The sequence below is a fragment of the Atractosteus spatula genome, chromosome 12, assembly GCF_055471065.1.
Source record: "Atractosteus spatula isolate fAtrSpa1 chromosome 12, fAtrSpa1.hap1, whole genome shotgun sequence".
In the NCBI taxonomy this organism is placed as follows: Eukaryota; Metazoa; Chordata; class Actinopteri; order Semionotiformes; family Lepisosteidae; genus Atractosteus; species Atractosteus spatula.
In genome coordinates this window covers 46,939,120-46,966,231 of record NC_142717.1, presented here as the reverse complement: position 1 = coordinate 46,966,231, position 27,112 = coordinate 46,939,120, and the positions used below count along the sequence as shown (strand labels likewise).

The following is a 27,112-nucleotide window of genomic DNA, read 5'->3' as shown; positions in this document are numbered from 1 at the left end:
TTTAATTTCTGTTGACTATGACCCTGTGTGATGGCACTGCAGTTATGAGCTGTGCCATTATTTGAAGAAAACAGCGGAGAGAATGCAGACAGCTGACACTGCAGCGGTGCAGCCAGCTGCCTGCTGACACAACCCTGCGTTCTCGTGCTCTGACTGACAGAGCTCTGAAAGCTGCTCACAGCAGGGGTGCTGAAGGGGACACAGTTAATGAACTGCAGCCAGGAGGATGATGGAAGAGCTGTAGGCCAATTAATAATGAGAACATACTGCGTGCATGAGTATTGATGTGGAGGACTACACTCAAACTCATCATGTTGTGAGGAATTCTTTGGCTTTTACAAGAACGACCTTATGTTGTTGAACAGTGATTAGAAAAAGTCAGATTATTCTAGTCAGATGTTTTTTTTACCTTTTCCTCCTGAAGTCGGTGGGTAAAGAGTGTGCAGTGTCCAACAGGCCTGCAGAGGGCAGTGTTGCACCATGTTTTGTAATTGGTGAGGCAGAGAGGCTGGCCTGTGCATGGGGGAAGGGAAGCTGTTATTGTTCCCTGCAATGCTGTCTAACATAAACCTGCAAAGGCTGGGCAGCTGTTTTTTTCAGCGCATTGCATCATTCAGGGACTACTGATATCATTGCATGCTTGCTTATCATAATATCTGCCCATCGGGAGATGCACCATCCCTCTGCAGGATGAATAGTTTTCATCCAAGCAAAGCAGTTAATGTTTTTTAGCCACAGTGGTCTTGCTGTGGTTTAACAGTGATTTCTTATCAGTTATTTTTCAGTTTAAAATATGCATAAACGTTTAAAGGGAAAAATGTGTGTTAACACAAATTGGTAACTACACTGAATGAAAAGAAACTTTTTGTTACATTCATTTCTGACATTGATCTACACATTATTCAGCTCAGCCATGTGCTTTCGGTTCTTAATGAAAAACTGTGCTGTAACGGCACTAAAACGGATCAAACACTGAGAAAGGAACTTCCTGCTGCACTCTGCCTTGCAGGCAATGTACTCTGCTTCTTGCAGATGCCAGTCTGTTTTCATCATAGCAGGGTTTCACTTTATGTTCAACAGGACAATTGCCTTACTGTACACTGACTAATTGGTGGGCCCTGCTTTCCTGCGGTGTCCTTAATGAGAGTATTACTTAGCTGTTGAGTATAAAAGTAATCAATGATGTTACATGATGGGTATGTTGACCATATACAACAGAGAAGTTGAGCTGGTTGATTTCATACCCAAGGATAGATGTTTAATAGACATTCAAGTTTTAAACTGTAGTACTTATGTGGTTATAGTATAGCAAATCTTGCTTTTAAGAAAGTACCACAAGTTAGAAGCTTGTTTTATTTGACTGCAACAAACCTCCTGTTGTTTTTCAGATTTTTGTAAGCTTTTTAAAAAAACAACTGCAGCACTTGTGACCGTAAAACTTTGTTGTAGTCCAGCATACAAAAGGAATGTGCTGGTGTTCCCTGAACAACCCTGAGGACAGCACACTTTCTGTGCTCCTTCCAATCTTAGTGTTATTTAATGCTAAGGAAAATAAAAGCTCAAGTGTCTACTTTCTGTCCATAAGTGTAGATTCTTTGAGTCCGTTGTTGATATGAATTAGCTGATCATTGTTGATAATTGGCCGTGGGATGTTTTCATCCACACAAGCGGTGATTATGTAGAACATAATTCAGTTGGCCCATCTGGCATGTTTGGTAGTAGCTAACAGGTCGATTCAAGTATCATCCAGCCAGGGTAGCAGCTTCAGTAACATGGCTGAGGAGCTTGTTCCACACTCCCGCCACCTTTTTAGGTAAATGTTTTTGAAGCTGATATCCTGACTTCTTTCATGAAATGGCTGCATGATCCCGGATCAGTTAGCTACTCATTCCCACGGGACTCGAGGGGCTGGAAGGCTCCTATCGGTTGGAAGCTTTAGGGTGTAAAAGCACTTCCTCACGGCTCACACTTGCTTCCGGTTCCTGCTTCACTGTTCATTCTGAGGAAAGCCTTCTGTGTTGACCAAAACTGGACACAATGTTGTAAATGAGACCTTAGTAATGCTTTATACAAATATAATGTAACATCTCTTTATTTACATTCTGTGTTTTTAACTGTTATTTGCCTTCATAGTTTGATCCACATATTGTCCATTTTGTATTTATAGTTTATCTTTGTGTTTCCTGCATGCAAAATCCTGTACTTTTATATATTGAACATCTTCTACAAGGTGTTTTCCCAGTCTAATTTTTATCTTAATCTTTTTCTGTTTCATTTTTTGCATCTAAAGTGGTTCCTAATTCTCCTATTCCAGTCTGAGCCCTTATTGTACAGTTTATCTGTACTTTCTGTTTTCTACATAATAACCAAATCTCAATCTAAACATCAGCTTTCTCTGAAGGCCTATAATTTGACAATTTAATCTTTTATGAAGCCTTCTAAAATCTAAATACACCATATTCTGTGTTTTGTGAGTATCCATAACTGTTGTTGCTTGTTAGAATGTTGTTAAAAGATGATCCATCTGTCTCTGTAACACAGTATCATGTAATGCACGTCTAAAAAATTGCATTATCTCATCTTGTTTGAGTGTGGCAACTGGCGACTGTGTTTCATCATAGCTGAATATACAGTAGCATTTTAATTCACAAAAGAGTACTGTAATGTGTACTGTATGATCTTTTTTTCTTTAGACACTTCTGATTAGAGATTATCATCTGGTCATCATTCTAGGGTCAATATCTCTTTGCAATGTGAAATACTAGAAAGGTGTTTATTCTCCTACCAGTAAAGTTGTTCCTCATCACCTGAGGATTCATCCTTTTGTGCCACAGTGCTTATAAGCAGTATTTATCTTAAAGTCTACATTAAGAGACATAACTTCTCCAAGGAGAGCAGCCATTATAGAAATATTTCCTTGTAAGTAGCCAGGACAACCATGAATCAGGGAGCTGTTCTATTTTGATCTGTATTGCATCTGACACCGAGCACTTTGTACAGTGCTGACCGCTGTTTTAAAGGGTGTAGTCTGATTTGTATGTATTGTTGTGGGCACACAGCGTGAGGCACTGTACTACATTTCTTTGCCACATTGACATTTAAATGGGATCTTCTGAACAACCAAAAAGGAAACAGCAGCCCAAAATTGTTATTAGATTGTCTGTTTCCAAAGAAAACTGTTAATTATGTCATGTCTTGTCTAATGCTTTATTCCAACATCTGTCTCTTTTCAATTCTCTGTGGTAAGCCAGACTTCAAACATTCCAGATGACAGTATAGGCGGTGCTTCACCATACTATAAAATGAATGTTAGATTTTATAAAGAAACCAATGAATAGATTGACCTAATGTGTGTAAATCAGCCCTGCACTAATACACTCAGGGTCTGTACTTCTTTCATGGGATGTTCCAGATGTATAGAAGGAAGTTTTTGGGGGTCTTGCTATTTGTTGCATTGCTATCGAAGACCCAGTGCAAGGCTGAGTCCACAGAACAGAAGCAGGTCTCTTAAGTTGCTTGAGGGCAGAAATATTACATACAGTTCAGTGTAATCTTAGGCTCTCCATTGTTTATTGTTAAACACTTAGTGCAGGTACCTTTTTATTTAGGGGAAAGGTATAAATCTGTTTAATCTTAAGTATTTAAGATAGATTAATCCAATAAACGTAGGCAGGTAATTCAGATTTTCAACATTTTTGTTGGCTCATATGAACATAGGTTTCAAACATGATTAGGCCGTTTGTCCCATCTAACCTGTCTGGACTTTAGGAGCTAATTGACTGGAGGGTCTCATCCAGCTGTTCCTCCTGCTGTGTAGATGTGCCTCCTGTTCGCAGTTTTAAAATTATGTCTGTATATTTTTCACTTGTGTCCTCTAGGTGATGTTTTGCTGTTGATTCTGATGAGTTGATTTAGTTAATTTGACTTGACTTTTTGAATTTGAATGTTTTTTTTTATTAAAACTTTTGAGAAGTGATTACTTTTTTTTCTCTGTAGATAAGTCTTAAACATGTCTATATTCCAGCACTAGTGTAGTTGCTAAAATTGTTTGGACAGATGACATAATAACCCCAGTTGAGTGATGGGTTCAGGAAGGGCCAGAGCAAGGGAAAGGGAGTTCTAGATTTACGGCCAATTTTCATCTTCATCACTGGGTTATTCTTTGATGAACCTATCAGGTGTTGGGACTTCAGACGGTTCTAAAGGAAAAAAATCTGGTATGTATTTCACTTGCCGAAAAGAGAAGACACCTGAAGAAGGGTCCACGGCCAAAACGTTGTGCTTTCTTTCTTCTCTTTCAGCCTGGAATAAACCCATTACTTGTTCCTTTGCAGCCTACGCATGCTGACGCAGCTCCCCACCTGAACTAGGGAGGGCTTGTCCCTCTTGTTTATTTGGATACATTTTTGTTAGGATCAAAGTTTGTTTTTTTCACATTAGTTAAGAGGGAAGTTCACCGGTGGAGAATGAGCTATTTTCTGAAATCTTACAGAGGTTTCCGTCCAGTTCTGAGTGTTTTAGGAAGGTACTTTGGGATCTATTTGGGAAGGCAGGATATAATGCACTGGACTCTAAAACGGAACAGTAAATAGTAGTCAGTATTACGTTTTGTGTCTTGTGTAAGTAGTTTTAAGGAATATTTGTCTTTTAAGCTTGTGTCCTGCTTTTTTTTCTCTACAACCAAAATGTGTGTGGAAAGTAAACATCCTAGCAGACTCCCTGACCAGATGGAGAGGGTTATTATTTAACTTCCTTGAGCTGTCAAGATGTTTTGACTTAAAAATTGGTAAATTATTTAATCTATTTAATTGTTATTAACTATTAACATTCTGCTTTCTGTTATAAGTTTAAAAGTTTGACTGTTTATGAATTTTGCTGGATATTCAAGAATCGTGCGCATGTGCAACCTTTCTAGTGTTTCACAAATTGCAGATACAATACTGTCTGTATCGTTGTGTTGGCTCTCAGTTTTAATTTAGCATATTTCAGTTTATAATTGAGAAGCAATACGGAAAACAGAAGATTGGCCTGTAATCATGAAATCTTTTTTCAAAACTGTTTTGCATAAAGAAAATAAAATATAGCATCTACTGACAACTGCACAAATACTCACGTTTTTTGTAAGGAAATTAATTTGTGACGTTGGTTTCACACCAGATTTGGCCTTTGGAATAAAACTTCAGGAAGTGAAGAAATGAAGCGAGTAGTGTCCATGGCTTGAGGATCTTGGTGTTTGTGGTCCTGCAGGTTCATGACTGATGCTGCACGCCGGGAGCAGGAATCCCTCAAGAAGAAGATCCAGCCCAAGCTGGCTCTGACTCTCTCCGGTGGCGTGTCCCGTGGAAGCGTGTCCACTCCCCCCCGGCACAGCAGCGGCAGCCTGACCCCTCCCGTCACGCCCCCCATCACCCCCTCCTCCTCCTTCCGCAGCAGCACCCCCACAGGTGAGCCGGGCCGGGCCGGGCCGAGCCGAGGGCAGCAGGAAGGGAGCAGGCTTAGGGCAGCTCTCTGCTTGTCTAAGAGGATGGTCAACAGCCTGGGGAAATTCCAGCCATGGTTTAAACCTGGACTCTCATTTACACTCTGTTTTGTGAAACATTTCTTTCCCGTGTCTTTGAGACCTTTTAACCTGTTGTAATATTTTTCTCATAACTCCAGCAGTTTGGTTCATCCGCAGACGCAAGTGCTGGTGTAAAAAAAAGACAGAGTCCAGGGTACAGAGCCTTGCAAAAGTATGACGTTTCATTTTATTGAATTACAAATGATGGATACAGGTCTTTAAAGGGGATATTTTTAATAAAGCTTAAACTCTTAAACTAAACAGTTTTACGGGTGAAAGATGTTAAATGTCAGCAAAGAAAACTCCAAACCTAAAATTTGATGGGTGCATAAGTATTCAGTACTTCTAAATATCGGCTGAAGCTCCGTCTAGTTGGTTTGGGGTCATTCCTGGACAGCAGTTTTCAAATCCTGCTAAAGATTTTCTTATTGATTTGAGTCTGTGCCACTTTTTATTAAGACACTCCAGTGTAGTTTTGGCACTGTGCCTTCTGACAGTGTCCTTCTGAAATTAAAATTTTTATTCCGGTTTTTGAAGCTGAACCAGGTCTTCTATAAGTTAGTTAGTTGTTTGTCCTTTGATCCATCCATTTTCCCCTCAGCCTCCCAGGACCCGCTGTGAAACCCAGCCCCATAACATAGTGATGCCGCCACTGTGCTTGACAGTATGGATTGTATTGTGTCAGACAGCGCTTTACACAAGTTCCAATTTTATCTAGTCTGACCACAAAATCCCTTTCCACGAGTTTGTAGTATCCCTTATATGAAATGATGAAAGCTCCATGTGGGATTTCTGATTATTTTCAGTAATGGCATTCTTCTCACCACCCTGCCATACTGGCTAGCTTGACAAGTAGCTGGTGTTACTGGGATATTGTCAGCTCCTAAACTCTCTCATCTCAGTTACTGAAGTCCGTAGGTCTTTCAAAGACATTGTTGGCCTCATGGTGGCATTCCGAGCCAGTCTCCTGCTTCCCCCAATGCTCAGCTTGGAGGGACAGCCTGATCTAGGCAGCATCTAAGTGATACAATGCGCCCTCCACTTCTTGATGTTTGCCTTCTCTATACTCCACAGGTATTCAAGTCTATGAGATTAGTTCTACACATACCGAGATCTGTGCTTTTCTACAATTTTATCATTTAATTGTTTTGAAAGCCGCTTGGTCATCATGGTGAAATTCTCTCCCAGAGTGAGGGGCCTTATAGAGACAATTGTACTGTGTATATTCCGAAATCATATAAACTGTTATTATAACATTATTGTACGCAGACAGAGGCCTCTCAAATTAATTAAGGTTTCCCATAGTAAGAGGTGTGAATACTTATGCAGTCCTCCTATTTAAAGTTTGTTTTGATAAAAAATAACAGGTTAGAACAATGTGTGTACATCACAGTAATTTAATATTATTATTGGGGCATCACAGGGGCCTTGTACATGTGGTAAAGGCACTGTATATGTGGGAGCAGCAGTACTATTGTATGACACAGTCCTACACCTTATCACCTCTCTTCCCACCTCTCTTCAGAATGTGAGCGATCATAAGAGGCCTCTGTGTGCAAACTGCTGCTGCTAGATTTTGTGCTCACTTCCAGTAACATGTAACACTGTTGCCACAACCGTAACTCCCTCAGGTCATAGATATGAGCTGGTGATTTATACTCAGCCTCACTGTAAGTGAGTGTGCGTGTGAGAAAGATAAGGATTCGTCCTGTGAGGGCTCTGCATTTTCCTGTGGTCTAGATCCGCTCGTGAAAGGCCTGAATATGCAATGTAAGTCGCATATTCACCTCTGGCCTTTCCACTGCTATGCAAACTTCAGCTCCACTAACTACTGAGTCCTGCTGGCTATTTTTATAATACAGTTCAGCTCCATATATATACAGTTCAGCTCTGTCTTGTGCGGAGTAGGATAACTCACTGCCTGCTTCTCTAGCCACGGGAGAGAAATATATGTATTTTATTTTTTAATCCATGATTTTATTTTAATTTATTTTTTCTGCCCTAGAGCTAAAATGAAGTCATTCATAAATCACACACCTTGGAAGTGATGTACCCCGTGATATAACCTGGCTGCAAGGAGTTCAGAAAAAAGACAAGCGTTTGACTCTGAAGTGCAGCTGCTGAACTGCTGGCAGGCTAGAATTTCACAGGAATTCATTGTTGTGGTCTGTGCTCTGTATATAATTATGTATATATAAAACAAAGTTAGATATGTGACCTCAAAGCTAGTGTGGAACAATAAAAAATAATCTAAGTATTTATGCAGGATACAAATCAAATGCTGTATTGTTAGGATCTATTCCTACATCCATTATCAAAAAAGTGCTGCTTCCTGGCGGGGGCCACAGAAACGTGGATCCTGTCCCAGGAGGGGGCACACCCTGGCCCAGACCCCGGTCTGTCTCGGGGCGCCCGCACCCCACTCACACACACACACGCATGCAGGGACAGTTAACCTCGCCAGTGAGGAAGGAGCTGAAGCGCTTGAGAAGACTCCCTACAAACACAGGGAGAATGTGCAAGCTCCACACAGAAGGCATCCCAGACTGCAGTGGAACCCCAGGCCAACAGCTGTGAGGCAGCAGTGCTGAATGTCTTGCCACAGTGCTTCCCAGTTTTACCACGGTGTGTTTTTCCTTCCTATGCGTGTGGGACATGCAGGTGTCTTGCTATGAGCTACAAAAAGCCCAGAGTTTCTTACCCAGTAGGCTGCACTATTCTCAGACTCCTGCTCCTGAGAAACTGGAGCAGATTGTTTTCTAATTGTTAATTTAATGTCTCTTGCAAATACAATTATTTTGCTAATTACTGTGGCAAGAGACTAAAAAGCTTATTGCTGGTGAGTTTAATGGTACACTTTAAAGTGTTACTTAACTGGAAGTACAAGGGAGTTTTATAGCTATAAAGAATAAGCAAAGGGGGCCATAAATTGTGCCTGTGTGATATTAAATTGAATGCACCTTTCTCCCCAATTTACTTGGCTTGTAAAGCCGGTTATTTCAACCACTGAACAATCATAAGAATGAATGAATTTTCCATTGGGGAAGGAACAAGCAATTGTATATCACTCTCCACTTTTTATGTTTTGCTTCTTGCACTCCACTAAACATTGAGCATGTTTTATGCCTTTATCATCAAACAGATTATTGGGTATTTTATTGGTAGAATCAAGCCGTGCAGGGCACTGTTAAAAGCTATATATAGAGTGCGCAGAGGCTGTATCAGACACTGTTTTTAATTGGAAACAATTGAAGCCCATTATGTAAGAATGGCTGATATTAACATAAATTGACGCGACAAACATCAGCATAAATTGAAGATAGAACTGCAAGCTGAAAATTAGAATGTTAATAGATATGTATTCTGTGACCTTTTAGTTTTTATTGTGGGTTCTTGTGATGCCCTGGCAGGAGGTTAAGTGATGAGGGGCGAGTGGAGGTCTGTGCTCAGGAAAGAAGCTGGAGCTGGCTAGGCAGGTTTGAACAGGAATCGTATGTTGGCTAGTCAGCCTGTGGAGCCCAAAGGTAGTAATCACTGGGAGGTCCCAATTTCAATCCTGACAATTTTATGTAAAATGTATTAAGTAAAGAATAGGCCAGATCACATAAGACTTCATACATATTTCTTAATCCTGTTGAGGAGAGTTTGTAATTTTGTGAGTCATAAATGTGTCACTAGGGGCCCTGTAAAAAGTACCCACATGAAGAGATCCCCACACTTTGCAGTTAAAGCAGTTAAAAAAATCAATTAGTTCAAGAAATGGGGGAGAGTTGAGACTTCCATTGGTGCCGGATCTCAAAAATGTTTTCTGGGACCGTTTGGCTGCCAAATGTTTTAAGAAGCTGGTTTCCTAAATCAAGCAAAAGAAAATCCAAACTTGAATTCTTGAAGGCTGTCACAGCCTTGTGTTCCGTTTGGTTAATTTGTGTGAATCTGTTTTCTAAAGATTGCCATATTTAGCCTGCCTGTGAGATTTGTTGTTCTTTCTCTCCACATTAGTGTTTCTGGTGTATTTTTTGTGGCTATTAACTCAAGCCAGTTTTGTCTTATTTGTCAAATTTTTGAGCTGCTGGTATCAGGGGTGGATATTAACCTCAGGACCTCTTCCTGAAGTGAATTCTTTCCCACATAGTTCTATTCCTAAGTTTCACTTCCTAACAGCTCTGGTATTTTGGAACTATAAAGGCAACCACAGGACATGGGAACTGTCCTAAAATCTCAGCCCTTCAGTTTGGTGTCAGCAGTGATCATATGTTCAACAGCATACAGTACTTAACATACCTGTGTAGTTCTGGTGGATCTCAAAGGTCAGTCTTTCTGGCAGCTATGAAATGGTGAGTCAGTCTGAACATTGAATAGGTTCCATTCACTTTTCCTTAGACGTTTGCATGCAAACAGAATAAAGAATCAAGCAACATAATTGTCGCCTCCCAGAAAATCCAGTTTCCTTGGACAACCGTGTAATGTGACACTTGTGCGTCAGGGCCCTGTGAAGACTTGTTCTTTGGCTTTGGGTCTTCCTCTAAAAGAAAGAAGCAAAAACATAAGACATAAGAACATTGCTGGGTCTGGAAAAAATGTTGTCTTGTCTTGTTGAGGTTCAACAAAATGATAGAATCAGCCAAGGTTGAAACATTCATGAAACAATGTGCACTCCTCTGTCGTCCAAGTCTCCCACGCTCTACATGTTGGTCTCCACAGCTTCACTTGGTCCTGTAAGAGGACATGAAACATCACACGTGGCCGACATTAGCACTGCAAGGAGCCTGTGTCTCCTAGAAGCTGTTCCAGCTGTTGTCACCTACCACATACCTACGAGCACCTCTCACCGCCAACGCCCGCATTAATTAACCAATCGTCATTCCACACGCTCTTCCCTACTTATACCCTGTCACTCCACTCAGTCCCCACTCACTTGTGAGAATTACTCTTCAGCTATCTCTGGTGCGCGCTTCAACACCCGACCTGACGTTCGGCTACCGACCTTGTTTCCTCCTGCTTCGACTTTGTCTCGCTTCCCGTCTTGGAGTTAGATTCACTCAACCTGACTCTTTTGGCTTCCTGACCTCGTTCTCTTTTTCGACTCCAACTTTGGCCTTTTGCTTTTGGGATTTGGATGCTAATTGGTTGCAATCGCCTTCAGTCTTGGCGCCGCATAGGGTCCAACCTGGTGCTCCTCACGCCCTTGCTGACAGCTGCCTTCTGAAGGCGATTGCGAAGCCTCTGATCCTTCGGCCAGTACCCTTGGGCTTCCTGGACGTGCCCTGCCATTGATATGCTGATTAAACCGGCAGACCACCCCAGAAATATACTCTATGGAGTGGTTTGCTATCAGCTTCCTGGTTCAAACCTAGCATTTGATCATAGTCCTAATTGGGTAATCATGGCTGTATGTACATTTTGAACTGATTTCTTAGGAATTGATGGTTGCCCTTTTGTCTTTTTAAATAGTCCACAGTTAAACCAGTTAAAAATAATGGATTCTGGGCCTAGACTTTGCATGTGCACCATGTGTGAATGCTTTCCTTAACAGTGAAAAGTGTTTGGTTTCAGCACATACGGTACAATGTGTGAATCATAAAACAAAAAATATATAACATCCTAATATAGTAGCTGTACTTTTATTATACAGAGTTTCTTTTCAGGGTGTTACTTTCTGTTTAAGAAATTTGACTGGAGTAAAGCATGTCTGTTTTTTTGTCCGTGTTAAATGGTATAAAGGCCTTTCTCAGGGATTCGATGCAGAACTTCACATCGAAAGTATGTTCAGAACTGTTCTCATGTTCATGCTAATTACAGTCAGCTTCTTTATACGCACTCATCCATTAGCCCTAAGCTGCTTATCCTGGCAAGCCCAGGGTGTAAGGAGGGCCTGGGAGCACAGAGCTGCTCAAGTCCTTGAGATTTCCAGGTTTTTAAGTGCACAGCAGATGTTCATTTTTTGCAGCACAAATGTTTTTAATTCTTGCTTGAACTTTGTTAAAACGGGCTTTAAACATGTGCCAGGGTTCAATTAGTATCCTGTGACTTAAGGTGGAAAATTTCCTGCTTTGCAGGGGAGTAGGAATTGCAAACCCCCTCCTCTCTCAAATATGTGCTGAGCCCACTTAAAGATTTAAGTGTTTTAAAGCACATTGTGTTTTGTAGCAATTACGACTGCTGTAGGTTCTTCGGGTGTAACTAGAGTGTTTGCGTGAGAAGGAGCAGTGAGCCAGTGTGTCCACAAGGGGCAGGTGTGCCTTGCGTGGTCAGAACACAGCAGTGCTGGCAGCAGGCAACACTCCCCACACATACGCACAGGACCCTTGAGTCCAGATCTCAAGGGACTGACAGCTTTACCCACAGCTTCAATAACATAGCCCTGTTCCATCCTCCCACATCCCAGTGTGTAAAGAAGTCACTCTTGTTCTCAGTTTTAAACTCCCATGTAGTTTCTACATGTGTCCCCTGATTCCGATTCCGTCGTTGATTCTGACAAAATCCAGACTGTTAATGTTCTGAGGATTTTGAGTCCTTGTATAAGGTGTCCTCGTTGTCTTCGCTGTTAAAGACAATAAAGGTCCCGTTCCTTCTGTCTGCCTGTGCAGGAATCTCCTTTAAACCACAGAATGTATCACATTGGTCTTAAATAAACTGATTTCAGAGCAGCAATATCTTTTCTATAACTATTTCTATTGTGGTGACCAAGTTGTACCAAACATTCTGAGACCTTACTAGTGCATTATATAATTTTAACGCAACTTTTTGTAATTGAAATTCTGCACATTTAACTATATACTCTAGCATTTTATTTGCCTTTTTAATTGCTTTCCCACTTTGTTAAGAAGTGAATGATGTGTCAACATATATGCCTCAGTCTTTTTCATAAGTAGCTCCTTCAAGCTCAGTGTTTTCAATTTTGTATTTAGATTAATCCTTTGACTACCAGCATGCAAAACCCTAAGATTGCTTGCATATAGATTTTTTCTGTATCTTTTTGAATTACCCTTGCTTCTCATACAATGTTTGCTAATTTCTCCTAAATTGGCAAATTGATATTGATTTATGAAAAGCGGTGGTCCTCGTACAGATTCTTGTAGTACTCCACTAATTACATCACCCCACACGTAGCACTCACACCTTAACTGTAACCTCTCTGTTTCTATTTATTAAACACATCTCGATCGAAATTAACTCGTCCCTCGTCTCTTCACCCTTTTGTATGATATTTTGTGACAGTTTTTCAAAGAACTCAAGTTAGTTAAGCAAGACTTGCAGTACTTTTTCAATATCAATGACTGTTTTCTAGGAAATCATTTTCATATATGTGATATATGTATAGTTTGTTACTTATAATGATTTCTTTAACCTTGCATAACCTTCCATAACATATTGGTCTCTCATTTATTGGTTGGGTCATGTCATCCTTTTTATTGATGGGTGCTACATTAGTCTTGGTGTGCCAACAGTTGTTTAAGTCAGTGCTGCATGCTTGGGCCTGTTGCTGTTATCCTTTCCATGGCTGAAGACCCACTCTCTGGGTTTTTGCTCGCTGTGCTTTGTGTGCTGCTATGTGTCTCAATCTGGCTCAAGGGGGATCTTTAACTACTTCCTGACATCCCCTGCAGGGGGACATGAGCTGCCCCTGTTGAGCTCTGCCATGGAGTTGAAAGGTTGCAGCTCTTTGCTGTCATCGCCTTGTTGCTGTGCTCCTGCAAAACCTTTAACTGGAAGGCGTTCATTGGGTCCCAGGATCAATCCTGTCGTTGATGAAGATGGAAGGGGAAGAGAGGTCCGGCTGTGCTCAGTCCCAACACAGCCGACGCAGGGGTGAGTGATGTTCACTAGCCAGAAGCAGAGGGAGCTGTCCAGCCCGACACTGACTAACTGCTGTGTAACGGTTCAGCTGTCCTGGGTGCCACCCAGCCTTCCCTTCACCCTGGAAGTGCCTTGATGCATGCTGCCCTCAGGAGCCAGAGTCAATCAAGGCACACTGCCTTCAGCCAGGGAACTGCAGTCTGCTTGCAGAGCGGAACTGCTGATCTGCTCGAGTCACCCCTGCCCACAAGAGGGCAGCTGTGGTGTCACGGGGCAGAGGGGAGGGCCATGCTCTCTCTTCAGCGTGCTCTGGAAGTGGCCCGTCTGTCCACAGAGCCAGCATTGCGATCGCTGGGGTTGCTCTCTTGCTGGAGTTTCCAGTCACTTCTGGAAACGCGGTAGGTTGAGGCATCTCTCTCGTCTCTCTTTGCCTCTGTCTGCAGAAAGACGTTCTTGAGAGACTGTTGATGGCTCTTGGTGGCCAAAGAAACTGTTTTTTCTGCCCTTACAGTGGTTGCCAAGTGTGGTCTTACATTTATCAATGAATGAACTTGAAAAACTGCTTCAATTCTGTGTATTTAGTATGAATAAATCTAGTTGGAAATAAATGTAATAAGAAATATAATTTAATAAGAAGTTATTTTTAGGATGGTTGTATTTTTATACCTAATAGAAGAAACTTTCCCATTTCAGCAGATTTTTAAAAATCATTCTTTTGAGTGTTTCAAAAATATACATTAGGAAGTCATAAAAAATATGGGGGTAATGTATTTGCCCTTCATTAATGTACAAAAGGCTTTTTTCACGTTCTGACACCTCTGTCTCTCTCACACACACACTGTCAGCAGTGCTTTAGCAGGCCAGTGTAAATCACTAGGGCCTATTCCAGCTACAGCAGGGCTTTGTGCAGTGAACTCCTTCTGGGCCTCCACACCTCAGCAGGAGGGGGACAAACTGCATACCTGCAGTATTAATTGGTTCTGCTTGTCTTGCTTAATGGATTATTCTCCACTTTTTTAAAAATAAAACTATTAAAAGGAAATACCCATTCAGAGCAACAGGGTTACTATATCTGCTAACATAGATCTCAGCAATTTATTACTTTATAACTGTGTTCATGTTTAATTTCACATTAAAAAAGCAATTTCCTGGCAGTGACTCCTTATGTTCTTCTGTATGGGCAATTCCTCACCAGCACTCTTGTGTTTTCTGTGGCAGGCCCCGTTGACAGCCCAGTCTGTCGTTATTCCTTAGAGGCTGATTGAGTGCGGCTCACGGTGCCTCATCAAGGAAGACGCTCTCTTTTCAAGGAGCAATAATTTAACATTTAAAGGAAATGCATAAATGTTAAATACTTTCACTGTTTTTACTGCCCTTGCACTGGTTACCAAGTGTGGTCTTACATTTATCAATGAATTACCTCTTATTTTTCTATCCTGAAACTGAAAAACTGACTTTGTTCTGTGTATTTAATATGAATACATCTAGCAACATAAGTTTTGGAACCAGCAACATTTATTGCCATTATTGTGCCTCTTGGTATATACATTTTGCAAATTACATGTCCTATAATTACAGCAACAAAGAAATCAAATTCTGAATGAAGATACTGGAATACAGCTTTGAAGATGTGTGTACAAGCCCAGGGACCTTTAAAAAAAGTTGTCATAATACTCTCAATTGGACATAAACATCAGTAGTAATCTATACTGATCAAAACCTCCATCATTCACAGTTTCAGGAATGAGGGCCTGATCCTCTGCTTTCCAGGATCCAGGGCTCGGAAAGCACTGCCTTTGCTACCTGCCTGAGGTCTCTGTAAACGAACAAGTCACTGCTGCAAAAATATCTTTGAAAATATGTGATTCGTCAGCTAATGAAACCTAGGTAGCCCTCCGGGTGTCCCTAATTGCAGTTATTGAAATGCGGCTTTTAAATTAAAGGAATGTATTAGTAAGCTGGTGAGTAGCTGGGATCTGGATTTCCTTGGTTGAGCTTCACATCCAGCCAGTTGAGGTTCCTTACAGGGTTGAGCTCCAGCATTTCTCTTTGATTACAGAAAGTCAAAAGAGCCTCAGGTAAAGTGCTTAATTGAGGTATTGCAATGCCACAGTTGTCGGAGGAGGAGCGAAATTAATTTGCTTGATTCAAGTCGCTTTGTGCTAAGGAGGGCTCAAACTGAGGTGGTACTGAGGGCCACTCAGCCCCCTGTTCCAAGACCTGTCCTGTCAGCTGAGCATTGAAATCCGAGTCACGACAGCAGTAGCCCAAAGAGTCAAACAAATCACTCGGGTCAGTCAAGAAGATCATAAGGAGAGGAAACTACTCCAGCCAAGATCCAATGAAAAAGTCTATAATGAAAAGCGAGCATATGTTACGAAGTATATTTTAAAGAACAAGAAAGGAAGAGAAAAGAATGTTGCAGTGGAGGCTGCAAGAAACAATCAAACTTCTTAAGCATTACGGTAGCAAACACTAAAGGATGAAAGAAAATGTCCAGGAAATAAAGGGGAAAACCTGTTAATGACGACATGGAACAGGCCGATATATCGAATTCATATTTCACTCAGGTATTCACCAAGGAAGGAACAAACAACACTCCTCATAAAAAAGGCAGTTTCATAGTAAGTTTTCATAGTAGAAGCAGAACTAGTATGTATAATAGAAGCACCTAAGATAAACACATTTCCAGGGCCTGAAGCTATTAATTATACTTAAGGAAAGAAGAGATGCAATTCATTGGCTCTCAAGCTCTCAGTCTTTCGAGACAAAGGTATTACGCAGTGACTGGACAATTGCTAGTGTAGTGCCTGTAGGATGACAAAACCAAACACAGTAATTACAGACCAATAAGTCTATTCGACGGAAGGCTAAGGAAAGAATAATTAGAACTAAACTAGAGGATAATCTGTTCAGCACTAGCTCTCTAATGAATGTTGAGCATGGTTTCTCTTAACTTCTTGGAGTGTTTTGAACAAGCTACAGCAGTGAGAATACCAATAGCATGTGAAACTGTTTAGATTTTCAGAAGATGTTTGATAAAGTACCTCATGAAAGATTAATTGTTTAAAACTGCTGGCAGCAGGTCTTCAAGGTAATGCATGGACTTGGTTTATGAACTGGTTAATGGACAGGAAGCACTGGTACGTGTAAGGACTAAATGCTCAGATTTCTGGAGGAGGTGTAATTAGTGGAGTACCTCAGGGTTCTGTGTTAGGACTACTGTCTTTCCTAATCTGTATCAATTTATATCTCGGTTCTTACATAGTTAACGTAGTGAAGTTGCAGATCATTTTCATCATCCAGGCAATGTGAAAAATTATAAAATGTTAAGGGTAATTGTACAGTGCATTTTGAAAACTGTTTACAATTTGCTTATCGTGATACTGTAATTTCAGAGAAGAGTAGAGCTAAACATTTTAGTCTTGATCAGAGGAGACTACAGGGGACCCGATTAAAGTGTTTAAAATTCCCAAAGGCACTGACATACTCAGCCCTGTGGATTTCTCCAGAATGAACAATTAAGCACGAAGAAGTGGAAAATCCATGGAATACTCCACATGCCAAAGAACGCTCCCAGGACGTTGCAGGACCAGTGCCAGGATAGTTCAAAGACTCCCACACGTGGGACAGCTCTCCCAGGAATATTGGCCTGGCGACTCATTCATGCACGATCATGGATAGTTCCAGCTAAGAGCTGTTAGAACACTTTTTCTCAGAAACGCAAACCTCAGCGTCACAGAATCCTTGCCTGTGGTCTCCCCGGATTTAAATCCCATCAAGAAGCTCTACGTCACGACTAGGTTGTGAGGTCTGAAGAGTCTCGAGACCCCTGTGGGATGTGTGCAGGGTCTGAGATCTCGCCGTGCCACTCCCCAGCTCAATGAGCTGAAGGAGGTGCCAGGGCAGTGCTGTCTTTGCTGTGTGACCTGATCTAAGCAGTGCCTCCATTTATTCACTGGATCTCAGCCAGGAAAGAGATATAACGCAAGCAGTAGTGGCAATGAGTTTGTAACAAAGTGTGAAGGAAACTGCTGGTAAATGTTTAAATATTTGGGTTGTTGTAAAATCTTATCATCTATCCAAACCTTATAGCTTTCCTTGTGGTGTCCGATGTTTTTGTTTTTTCTCTGGATCTCTCAGTGGGGCTATTGTCTCTTGGCCTTCTCTCTGGCCCAGCCCTTGTGGTTTCTGTCGTTGTCCCTGAGGAATGGGATAATTCCACTGTGATGTGCTCCCTGCCAGGGCTGTTCCCATCTTTACTGGTTTCTTTCTTTTAATGTGCCAGAAGTCGCTGTCTTTGTAAGCTACATAAGATTGCTAGGCTGAGCTAAAGCATCGTCCTACAGCACCAATGAGATTATTAGATATTTTTTTAAGTGAGAATCATTTCATTTTGCTGTGCTGACTTTTGAATTTTGATGAAAAACCAAACCATTTTAATAAGCCTGTTCTGTACATATTTAAATGAAAAGCATAATAAAAATTCAGAGGCACATTCTGAAATAGAATTTTAGAATAAATGCTTTTAATGCGTGCAGAAATGAAATTCTCATAAATGGTGCTCTTTAAAAATGGAAACTTAATAATTTGTGCCAGAGTACCACAGGGGTCTGCACTGGGTTCACAGCTCTTTCTCATTTAGATAACTGATCTGATTCCGGTGTAGCTGGCAAATTACTCAAGTTTGCAGCGGACACCAAATTAGGAGGATTAGGGAACACTGCAGAAAGAGCAAAATAAATTAAAAAGATTTGGATAAAATTCACGACTGAGCAAACAGGTGACATTTAAAGCTGACAGGTGCCAGATTTTTCATGAACTTACTAAAAATGTAAACTATAAATCACTTAACTTCTAACTACTTAAACACCCTAGAGGCTGGAATGGCCTCCTCTCATAAGTAACCTTTCTTATGTTTTTATGTCTGCAGTCTTTAAAGTTTTTATTCTCTATACTGCTAATGTAGAGGAATTTCATGCACAGGTTTTGAAAACATGGTTTAGCTTCTGTTTGTTCCAACATTAACCAAGGAGCACAGTCCAGGTTCATTTATACAGACTAACTCCACTACATGGTATAAAGTGCACTTACCTTTTCTGGATCATAATATTGATTAACCTTTTATTTCGTAGCAGATATTTATAAATAAAATGACTTTGTATAATACCCAGTGATACTTTGATTGTGGCACTGTAAATATGTCATGAATTATCTTGAATGTTAGAGCATGGCTGTTGTTAACAGATTGGAACACATGAAGTATGTGAAAAATCCATGTTATTTTGAGATGTAAAATTCTATTTTTCTCCTCAAGTTACTGGTAAAATAGAAACAGCAAAAGCTTTGCATTGTTTTCAGACAGATAGCAAAGTCAGGAAGGCCTGGGTTTATACCAGTAGCATCGACATTTTGATTTAATGGGTTTGGATTGAACTCTGAATAAAAGACCCCTGGTCTTGGGAGACACCAAGTGAATGACAAAACACGGGCAACGTGAGCAAACGCCTTTATTCTTTTCTCAGGATAACCACCTTGTCATAGACCTGTGTCCAGTAAAAATGTGGTCAGTGTTTGTTTGTTTTTTTGGTTGGGGGGGCACTTATCTCTCCACAAGCCTCAACTCTGATGAGTCTGTCCTGGTTTCATAGGCAGCGAATACGACGAAGAAGAGGTAGACTATGAAGAATCGGACAGTGACGAGTCCTGGACCACAGAAAGTGCAATTAGTTCGGAGTCCATCCTGAGCTCCATGTGTATGAATGGAGGAGATGAAAAGCCTTTTGCCTGCCCTGTCCCTGGATGTAAAAAGAGATACAAGGTGAGTTTAGTCTTTTGCTTTGTGTGATTGCCATGTTCTTGCCACTGAAAGTAGTAGATGTTTTGGGGCAGCACGCCTGAGCACACTGAAACCACACATACAGAGTGGCCCTGGTTACAGAGCTATCTGATCCATGAGCTTTCATTATAATGGTCTTTATCTGGTCCTAATTTATTTTTCATCTTTGTCTTCACATTAGTTACAATACACTAAACAGCTAGGAAAGTAGAACAGCTTTGTGTTGCTCAAGCAAATTTTCCCTTTCCTTAGAAAATAGTCTCTTTGCACTGTTGGAGAAGCACTGTTTGCAAGATGGAGAAGTTTCTTTTGATAATTAAAGATATGTTTCTTTTTTTAGAAATAAGTATATATGAGGAAAACGTGGAATGTGGAATCCATAGTATTGTGTAGAGGATATATAATTTCATAATTCGTATTAATATCTGGGCTGCATGGTGTTGCAGTAGTTTGCATTGCTGGATTCCAGGGGCCCTGGATTCAATTCCACACATGAGGTGCTGTCTGTGTGAGGTTTGTGTGTTCTCCCTGAGTTTGCTTGGGTTTCCCCTGGGTGCTCCAATTTTCTTCCACAGACTAAAGACATACAAGTAGATTAATTGGCTTTTGGAAAGACTGGTGCTGGTTTTAGTGTGTGTTGTGTCTGACTGTGTGTGCCCTTCGATGGACTAGAATCCCAACCAGGGTGTGCCCACTGCCTCCTTCGATATGCTCCAGGCAGCTGTGAGCCTGAATTGGATAAGCTGTTAGTGAAAATGATGACAAGTGATGATGTGAGAATAGTGTAAACTATGTCATATATAATTTTTTATTTCCACAATCATGTGGTTTGCAGTCTGCCCTGCTTAAGTACTTTAGAAGGCAGCTGTAAGTTTCAATAATTTACTCCAGTGGAAAAAAAAAAACAGCAAATGTTCGCTCATAACAGACCCAACGAAAATCTCAGGGTTTCCAGACAGGTGATTCATTTGTTTAAGGAATGTCTTTCAATAAATATTACGGTGAAAGAGTGATTTATAGTTACTTGAAGAGATCTAGAGACGTGATCAATTTAAAATATTCTAGGAGAGTAAAACCCATCGTGTTTTTCCCTTTAGAATTAACATGATAAAGAGAAGAATAATACTGAAATGATGCATCATATGCGTTTCTCTCATTTTTCAAGTATCAGATGTTGTGGGTGTTGGTACACTGCATTAGTTGGTCAAACCCCTCTGAGTTTGCCTCTGCTTGACTCCAGGGCTTATTCTTTATTGCCTGTATAAGAGAGGCGTTTCTCCCAGCTCTGTCTACCTAGCTCCTATATTCTTAAATGCATGAGGGTTCTCCTGCACGTCTTACATGCTTCAGCAGTCAGACAGGACAACTTAACGATCCATGCAACACAGGGCCGTACAGCCAGCACAGAGATGGCAGTAAGTGCCAACAGTACGAGGGCATAGAGCCCTAGCGAGCAGCGCGACAGTGACTGTCTCCTTGAGACTGCTGAGGGGAATCAGGGCAGGGTGGCAGACAAACAGTTTGCATAAAAATGGGACAACATCTACGAGCCATTTGGCCATTCATTTAGGGTGTTAATAGCCCAGTTATCTGATGATCTTATCCAGCTGTTTCTCAAACAGCCAGGGTATCAGCTTCATAAACATGGCTGGGTAGCCTGTTCCATGCTACCACAATCCACATGTAGAGTAAAGAAGTGCCTCTCGTACTTAGTTTTAAATGCACTTTCACATAGTTTACACTCTCTCTGGTTTGTGTCTCGCTGTTGATTCGTTTGTTTTATCTGTTGATTAGGTTGACTATGTGCCTCCACATACCGACTTCTTACGGGGTCAAAATTGAAAGACATATCAGGTTTAGACTGCATAGAACTGCTTGTAAAACTCAAAACGTTTTTACACAACGTGCTGTAAGAGTCTGGAAAAGCTTTTTTCAAGAAGTGGCTGGATGAGATCATTCTACCAGATAATGTTGATGTACATAATGGCCTCCTCCTGTTTGTTAAGGCCTGTTATGTTCTTGTGATGTCATATATTGTACTCAAAGGAACAAGTAACAGGTTTATTCCATGCTGAAAAAAAGAAGAAAGAAAAGACAACTTTCGGCCATGGAGCTTTCTTCAGGTGTGAACTCCTTTATATATATCGTATTGTTCTGTTTCCCTTTCATATTGCTTTCCCACATTGTCTACGTGTAGTGTAAATTATGTATAAAGCAAAAAACCTAGGTAATTTTCATAAATACCAAAAGTATAATCTTTTTGTAGAGTTTTAGCTTGTTTTTTTACCTACATGGGAAAACTCTGCACTTCTCTACATTAAAGGTGTTTGCCTTGTCTTTTTATTAAGTCTTTTCTTTCCTATCTAAATTTTCTTTGCATCTTTTACAATGTTTGCCAATCTTTTTATTTTGGGATCATCTGTATCAGAATCTACATCATCAGTATAAATTAGGAAGAGCAGTGGTCCTCAAACGGGCCCCTGAGGCACTCAACTAATTGCGTTAACCCCCTTATCGGCTGTTTTCTATTAACTAATTATAAATACAAAAGCATGCCAGTCCTTCAGCACCTACTGCCTGCTGTTTGACAGTTAATCTCTGAGGACAAGCATTCTGAAAAACCTAAATATGTAAACTTTTAACCTTATTCTTCCATTTATGCTACTTTTAGCTTAACACATAATGTATTGTATGTTCCCATTTCCATTATATATAACTGCATTGTAATTGATATTTAAATGTAGTGGTCTATAGGATTGCCCCTAATACTAGACCTTTTGAATGCTTGTTGATGCATCACACTCGTACAAAATTTGAGACCTTTGTTTCTGTCAGCTCATGCGCCTGAATGCTCTTTTCATTGTACAGCATTTGTTATCTTTCTGTGATTCACCATCATCGCCTGCTAATGCAGTAGCTTCACACGCTTTTTTTTCTCACATACATTGCTGTTAAATGCAGTTTCTTACAATATGTTCCTAAGACTCTGGCATTTAAGTAAATGGGCTTATTACCTGGATCTTTGATGTTTTTTTTCCCTTCTCTTTTTGACTCAGTCCACTTTGTACCTACTTTGCAGATTTTCTTTAGATTCTTCTCTGTTCTGTTCCAATTTAATGTTTGTAAATTCCCTGGTCAGCTGGTGCTTGACGTCTCTGGATTATTCCTCCATGTATAGACAGCTTTCCCAATTGTAGCCAATTGTATGGATTATAGCCACCTCAGCTCCAAGGAGTCAGCAGTGTCCATCTTTTCTCTTTCTCTAGTAGTCTTGATGTCACTGGAATTGGTTAAAAGTGTGCGACTGCTATCTGGATTTGATGGTAGCATCCTGCTGCCTTGAATGTTCAAGTCTTTGCTCTTGCTCTTGTTATTGGCCCTGGATGGGTGATGGTGATGTGAACTTGTGTTTACAGGCCTCAGTTTTACATTCTTTGACAAACTGCGCCATTCTCTCTCACTCTCTCTGTTTCGGCACTCGGTGACAATTTAGGGCGCCTTCATCCTTGAATTTGGGATTTGCCTGTTGGTCCTTGTCATCGGGCTCTGTCAGTTCCTGCATCTCCTTCTGCAGAGTACTCATTCTTTCCAGAATGAGCTGCATTTGTTTGTCAGTTTTCATTTGCTGACGTGACTCTTCCAGGATACACCACATGTTGAACACATTACAAATCACAGGTCTGAGGACCACATGACAGGAGTCTCTTTAAATTGTGAGGGAGGTAAATATTTGTAAGCCAGCACTATAAATAATACTTAGTTCAATTTTCACAAGTTAATATGAACAGAAAGCATAAAATGAGCAAGTTTCCTAAAGCTATACATATTTTAAATCACACAAAGAGTGGCAGTAGCAATATCACTTTTTCAATAGATATGTAAGGGCTGGTCTTGTGTTGAAATAATGATTACCAAATTGGTTGCAGGTTACTCTCAGATTTAGATGTTCTTAAATGCACATATCCAGTCCACATCAGAAGGCTTGTAAATTTTACAAGATTTTCCACTCATATATGGTATGTATGGCAAAGATAAATCTCCGTCACTGCCTGACATAATTATACAGCCGATCAATCTAAAAATTATAAAACCCACTTATCATTACAGGAACTGTCAAACACAAATTGAGCCCAGATGTTTGTCTTGTGGGGCTTTCTGATGGGCCTCTTGCGATACCGTGACAGTCATCAGCAGAAACAGGACTGACCCAGCCGGCAGATCCAGTTACAGTGTTCAGGCCGGCCGGCTGGCAACGATAATTGCTTGCTGGTTGGGTCTATGTGGAAGACCAGGACAAAGTTTAGCTTTTCTGGAAGAAATAAATCACTCAATAAATTTCCCGCTAGGGCATCTTTGAAGGAGCGCTGCTCGTTTCAACATTTCAGCCGTGTCACAGCCTGGCTCGGGCTTGGCGTATGAGCGAATGAGCCTCCACAAACAGCAAGGCATCTCCCTGTCCAGCCTGCGTGCTCAGGCCCTGCGCCAGGCCAGCACACTGATGTGGGACGCTCTGCAGCCATGACTGCCAGGAGTCTGCTCCCCTTCGGGCTGCAATCTGCATTAGAACTGCCGCAGCTAAGCAAGCTGAATAAGAGAAAAAAAATGGTTATTTTGTTTTTATGAGACAGGTTTGGATTTAATTAAAACTTCTCCTCGCCCGCCAATCACAGATTATAAAAGCCCTTTCCTGATGGCAGCTTTCTATTTGGCTGAGGCCTCTTGCTTCTTCTCAGTGAGAAGCAGCTATCAAGCACAGGGTTTATAAAGTACGATTAGCAGGTGGGTCAAGGTTCATATTTAATCCAGGCTTTGAAGTGTCTAGTTATCTTCCTGTGTATTGGAAGTTCACTGGGTTAGATGGAATTCATGATGTCCTATGTGCTCTGGAGGAGCACCTTTATTAATTGTGACCAGGCAGTTTAGATAGACTTCCACTTAAAATGTACATTATTTACCTGCTCATCAAAGACACTGGCAGCTGAGAAAGAGTTTAAAGAACAGTCTGCGAACTGCTAATGTGCAACAGGTGTGGAGTGTCTGGAATTGTGTCTTGAACTAGTTTGTGTGGCCCAGGCTAAGGTCTGTGAGCCTAGAGCTCAGCCTTTTTATTTTTAATTCTCAAAAAGGAAAAAGGAGGAATCATATTCTGGGTGGTATAATGGATCAAGGGGACTAAAGTGAAACATGTATGTTTCGTTTAATTTAAATACCATGATGCAAACACATTCTCTGGATCTGGTGACTACAGTCACAAAGACACAGCTAGACTAAGCTCTCGGCCTTGAACAGAATATACGCCCATCTCGAGCTGTCATTGGGAACTAAGGCAAGAATGTTAGACCCATTTCACGTGATAAAAACTGTGATTCGGTCATTCGAGTTTCAGTGATCTGGAGGGCACTGGTAGGAAAAACTATTTTAATTAGGTGGGTATTCAGTGTCATGTTTCTTGTTTCACAGAATGTGAATGGCATCAAGTACCATGCCAAGAATGGTCACAGAACGCAGATCCGTGTCCGCAAGCCGTTCAAGTGCCGCTGTGGAAAGAGCTACAAGGCTGCTCAGGGTCTGCGGCACCACACCATCAACTTCCACCCGCCGGTGTCTGCCGAGATCATCAGGAAGATGCAGCAGTGAAGACGCTGGTCCCAGCTGTGCCAAGAACCTTCACCAGCAGTTGCTGATGTTCCTTTTATTTGTTTTAGATCAGCCACCTTTTTGGACAGGAAATTGTTTTCAGCCCTTTAAAAGTACACTAAAGTTTTATTGCATGCTTTGATATTTTTTCTTCTGTATTTTGGAATGATATATCTTTGTAGAGTTCGTTTTTGTACATTTGCACATTCAGCTATCATACCTATTTTTCATTACTTTTGACACGGTGCTAAATATTAAAAGAAGAAAAAGTGACAAATTGTCTGGGACAGTTTTGACAACAGCTTGTTGGGAGTAACCGGGTGTACATGTCATGCACAGTCAGAAAGGTTCAAAGGCAGAGCAAAGGAGAGCTGGTGGAGGGAGTGAAGGGGCTTCTGTGTAGTTTAGGAGAAACAAAGGATGTTTGATCTTGTGTGAACAAACATCCTTAGAACTGACACTCATTCCAACAAAGTGCATTGAGTGCCGAGATGAACAATGCAGTTTTAGTCGAAAAAAAATATTGAATGTTTGTAATATAACATGGCTTATTACCTGGTATATTATATATATACTTCTATAACCTGACAAAGTTAGATTTATCCAAATCCAAGTTTTATTTTATACCGTATTCATGTGTAAAATTCCTCTATGTTTCAAAGATTTTTCAAACAAGGCTGTTTGAATCTCTTTCATTATCATGGCCCCTGAAGAGCTGTAGTAATTTCTGTATACGCCACAACCAGATCTCAAGTCAGGATGAGCTGGGTTTCGAGAGCCACAGTACTGCCCAATGAACCACACAGTATTTAGCATTACCTGTACCCACCAAAATGGCTCATAGAACTGACATTCTTCCTCTTGTGTCACAAATTCCAATGCCGTCTTACAGGAAACGCACCATTTTCATCAGGGAAGGTGACGTTTTTTTAAGCACTTTGTAGTTAAATCAATTGCCAATAGCATTTCAATGTTTTATGTTGCCAAAACATGTAACTGCTGGACAAGCCTGTACCTGTGGTTGCAAAGCTAAAAATTAAAACAGAAAGGAGGCAGTATTTTTGTCAAGGGAATTCGTTATTCCACCAACCCTCCTGCGTTTTTTTTTTTGTAGTTTATATGCACACAATTGTAATGGTCTTCTAATGGCCTTGTATTCTAGTTCACAGCATTCCAGTCTTATCAGTCTGTGGAGATTTACAGTGAAACTGTACTGGAGAGTATAGTTTGAGCCTTATCATTCATTACTGTTACAGTGTTGTGTAGTGCAAGGAGTCATTTCAGGTCATACCCCCTGGCCCCTGTCTGCTCCATCCCTGCAGAATACCTGCAGCACAAAGGCATCGTGTTTTACAGTAATTCTGAGATCTTCACAGGACATACAGAAAGTATTAAGATTTTTCCTTCGTTTGCACAGACTCCACAGGTATTGATAATTCACTGCAGGACAGCCATTTCAGAAACCAGTCCACTACAGCAATTGTAAGGGGGTGGGGAGGGGGGGTTAGAGATTGTGGCAAGGTGGACACGTGGCAACCGGCTAAGATGTAAAGAAACATTGTACTTCCTGTGAATTTGGCTTTATTTGGTCATTTCCATCCCATTGCAGAGTTTGGCCCAAGCTCAAAAAGGAAAGTAATACAGTCCCGTCTCTGGGTTATACAAGAGAATGAAAACAGAGTGCTGGGCGGGTTTGCTAAACAGTCATAAAAATGTCACCACTGCATGTAAATGAATATTGTAATGGAATTACAGTTTATATTTAGTTTAACATTGTGACAGTATTATAAAACAGGTAAGGAGGGGACTATTTTGATATACTGTGTATAGTGAATGTATTGTACTGTGTCTGTGTAAGTGCTTTAAATTATATTTTCGTATGTTTTGTGGAGAACAAATGTTCCTTTGTGTATGAAGGCAACAGAGGTTATGTTTTGGAACCGAAGGTGATTTACTAAGTCAAACTTTCTTTAAAAAGCTGCTTTATAAATGTAAATCTGATTACATTTAAGAATTAAAAAAAAAACCTCTAACAGAAGTGTCATTTGAGACTTTTTGTTTCACTTTTCATGCATTGACATTCTGGGGGTTAAACTGCAACTTGTTTCCTCTTGTTGCACTTTGTTTTGCATTCATTAAAAAGGACTGATTTACTATCCATACAACACAATTATAGTAACAACTGCACATGTCAGTTCTCACCAATAATGCTGGCACATGTGATTGGAAAAAGAGAAGGTAGAGGATTGGGAAACAGAATTAAAAGTGACTAAGGAAAT

At 40.7% G+C, this 27,112-nt stretch overlaps 1 protein-coding gene across 1 annotated transcript in view; it reads left to right on the top strand.

Annotated features, from left to right (window-relative positions):
• Positions 1 to 26,866, top strand: part of LOC148823238 (juxtaposed with another zinc finger protein 1) — a 75,211-nt gene extending 48,345 nt beyond the window's left edge. Inside the window, exons 3-5 of the mRNA XM_088929339.1 lie at positions 5,248 to 5,444; positions 19,009 to 19,178; positions 24,657 to 26,866. Coding sequence (XP_088785465.1) covers positions 5,248 to 5,444; positions 19,009 to 19,178; positions 24,657 to 24,833 — 544 coding nt within the window. The 3' untranslated portion in view covers positions 24,834 to 26,866. The remainder of the gene's footprint in view (positions 1 to 5,247; positions 5,445 to 19,008; positions 19,179 to 24,656) is intronic.
• Positions 26,867 to 27,112: the final 246 nt, after the last annotated feature.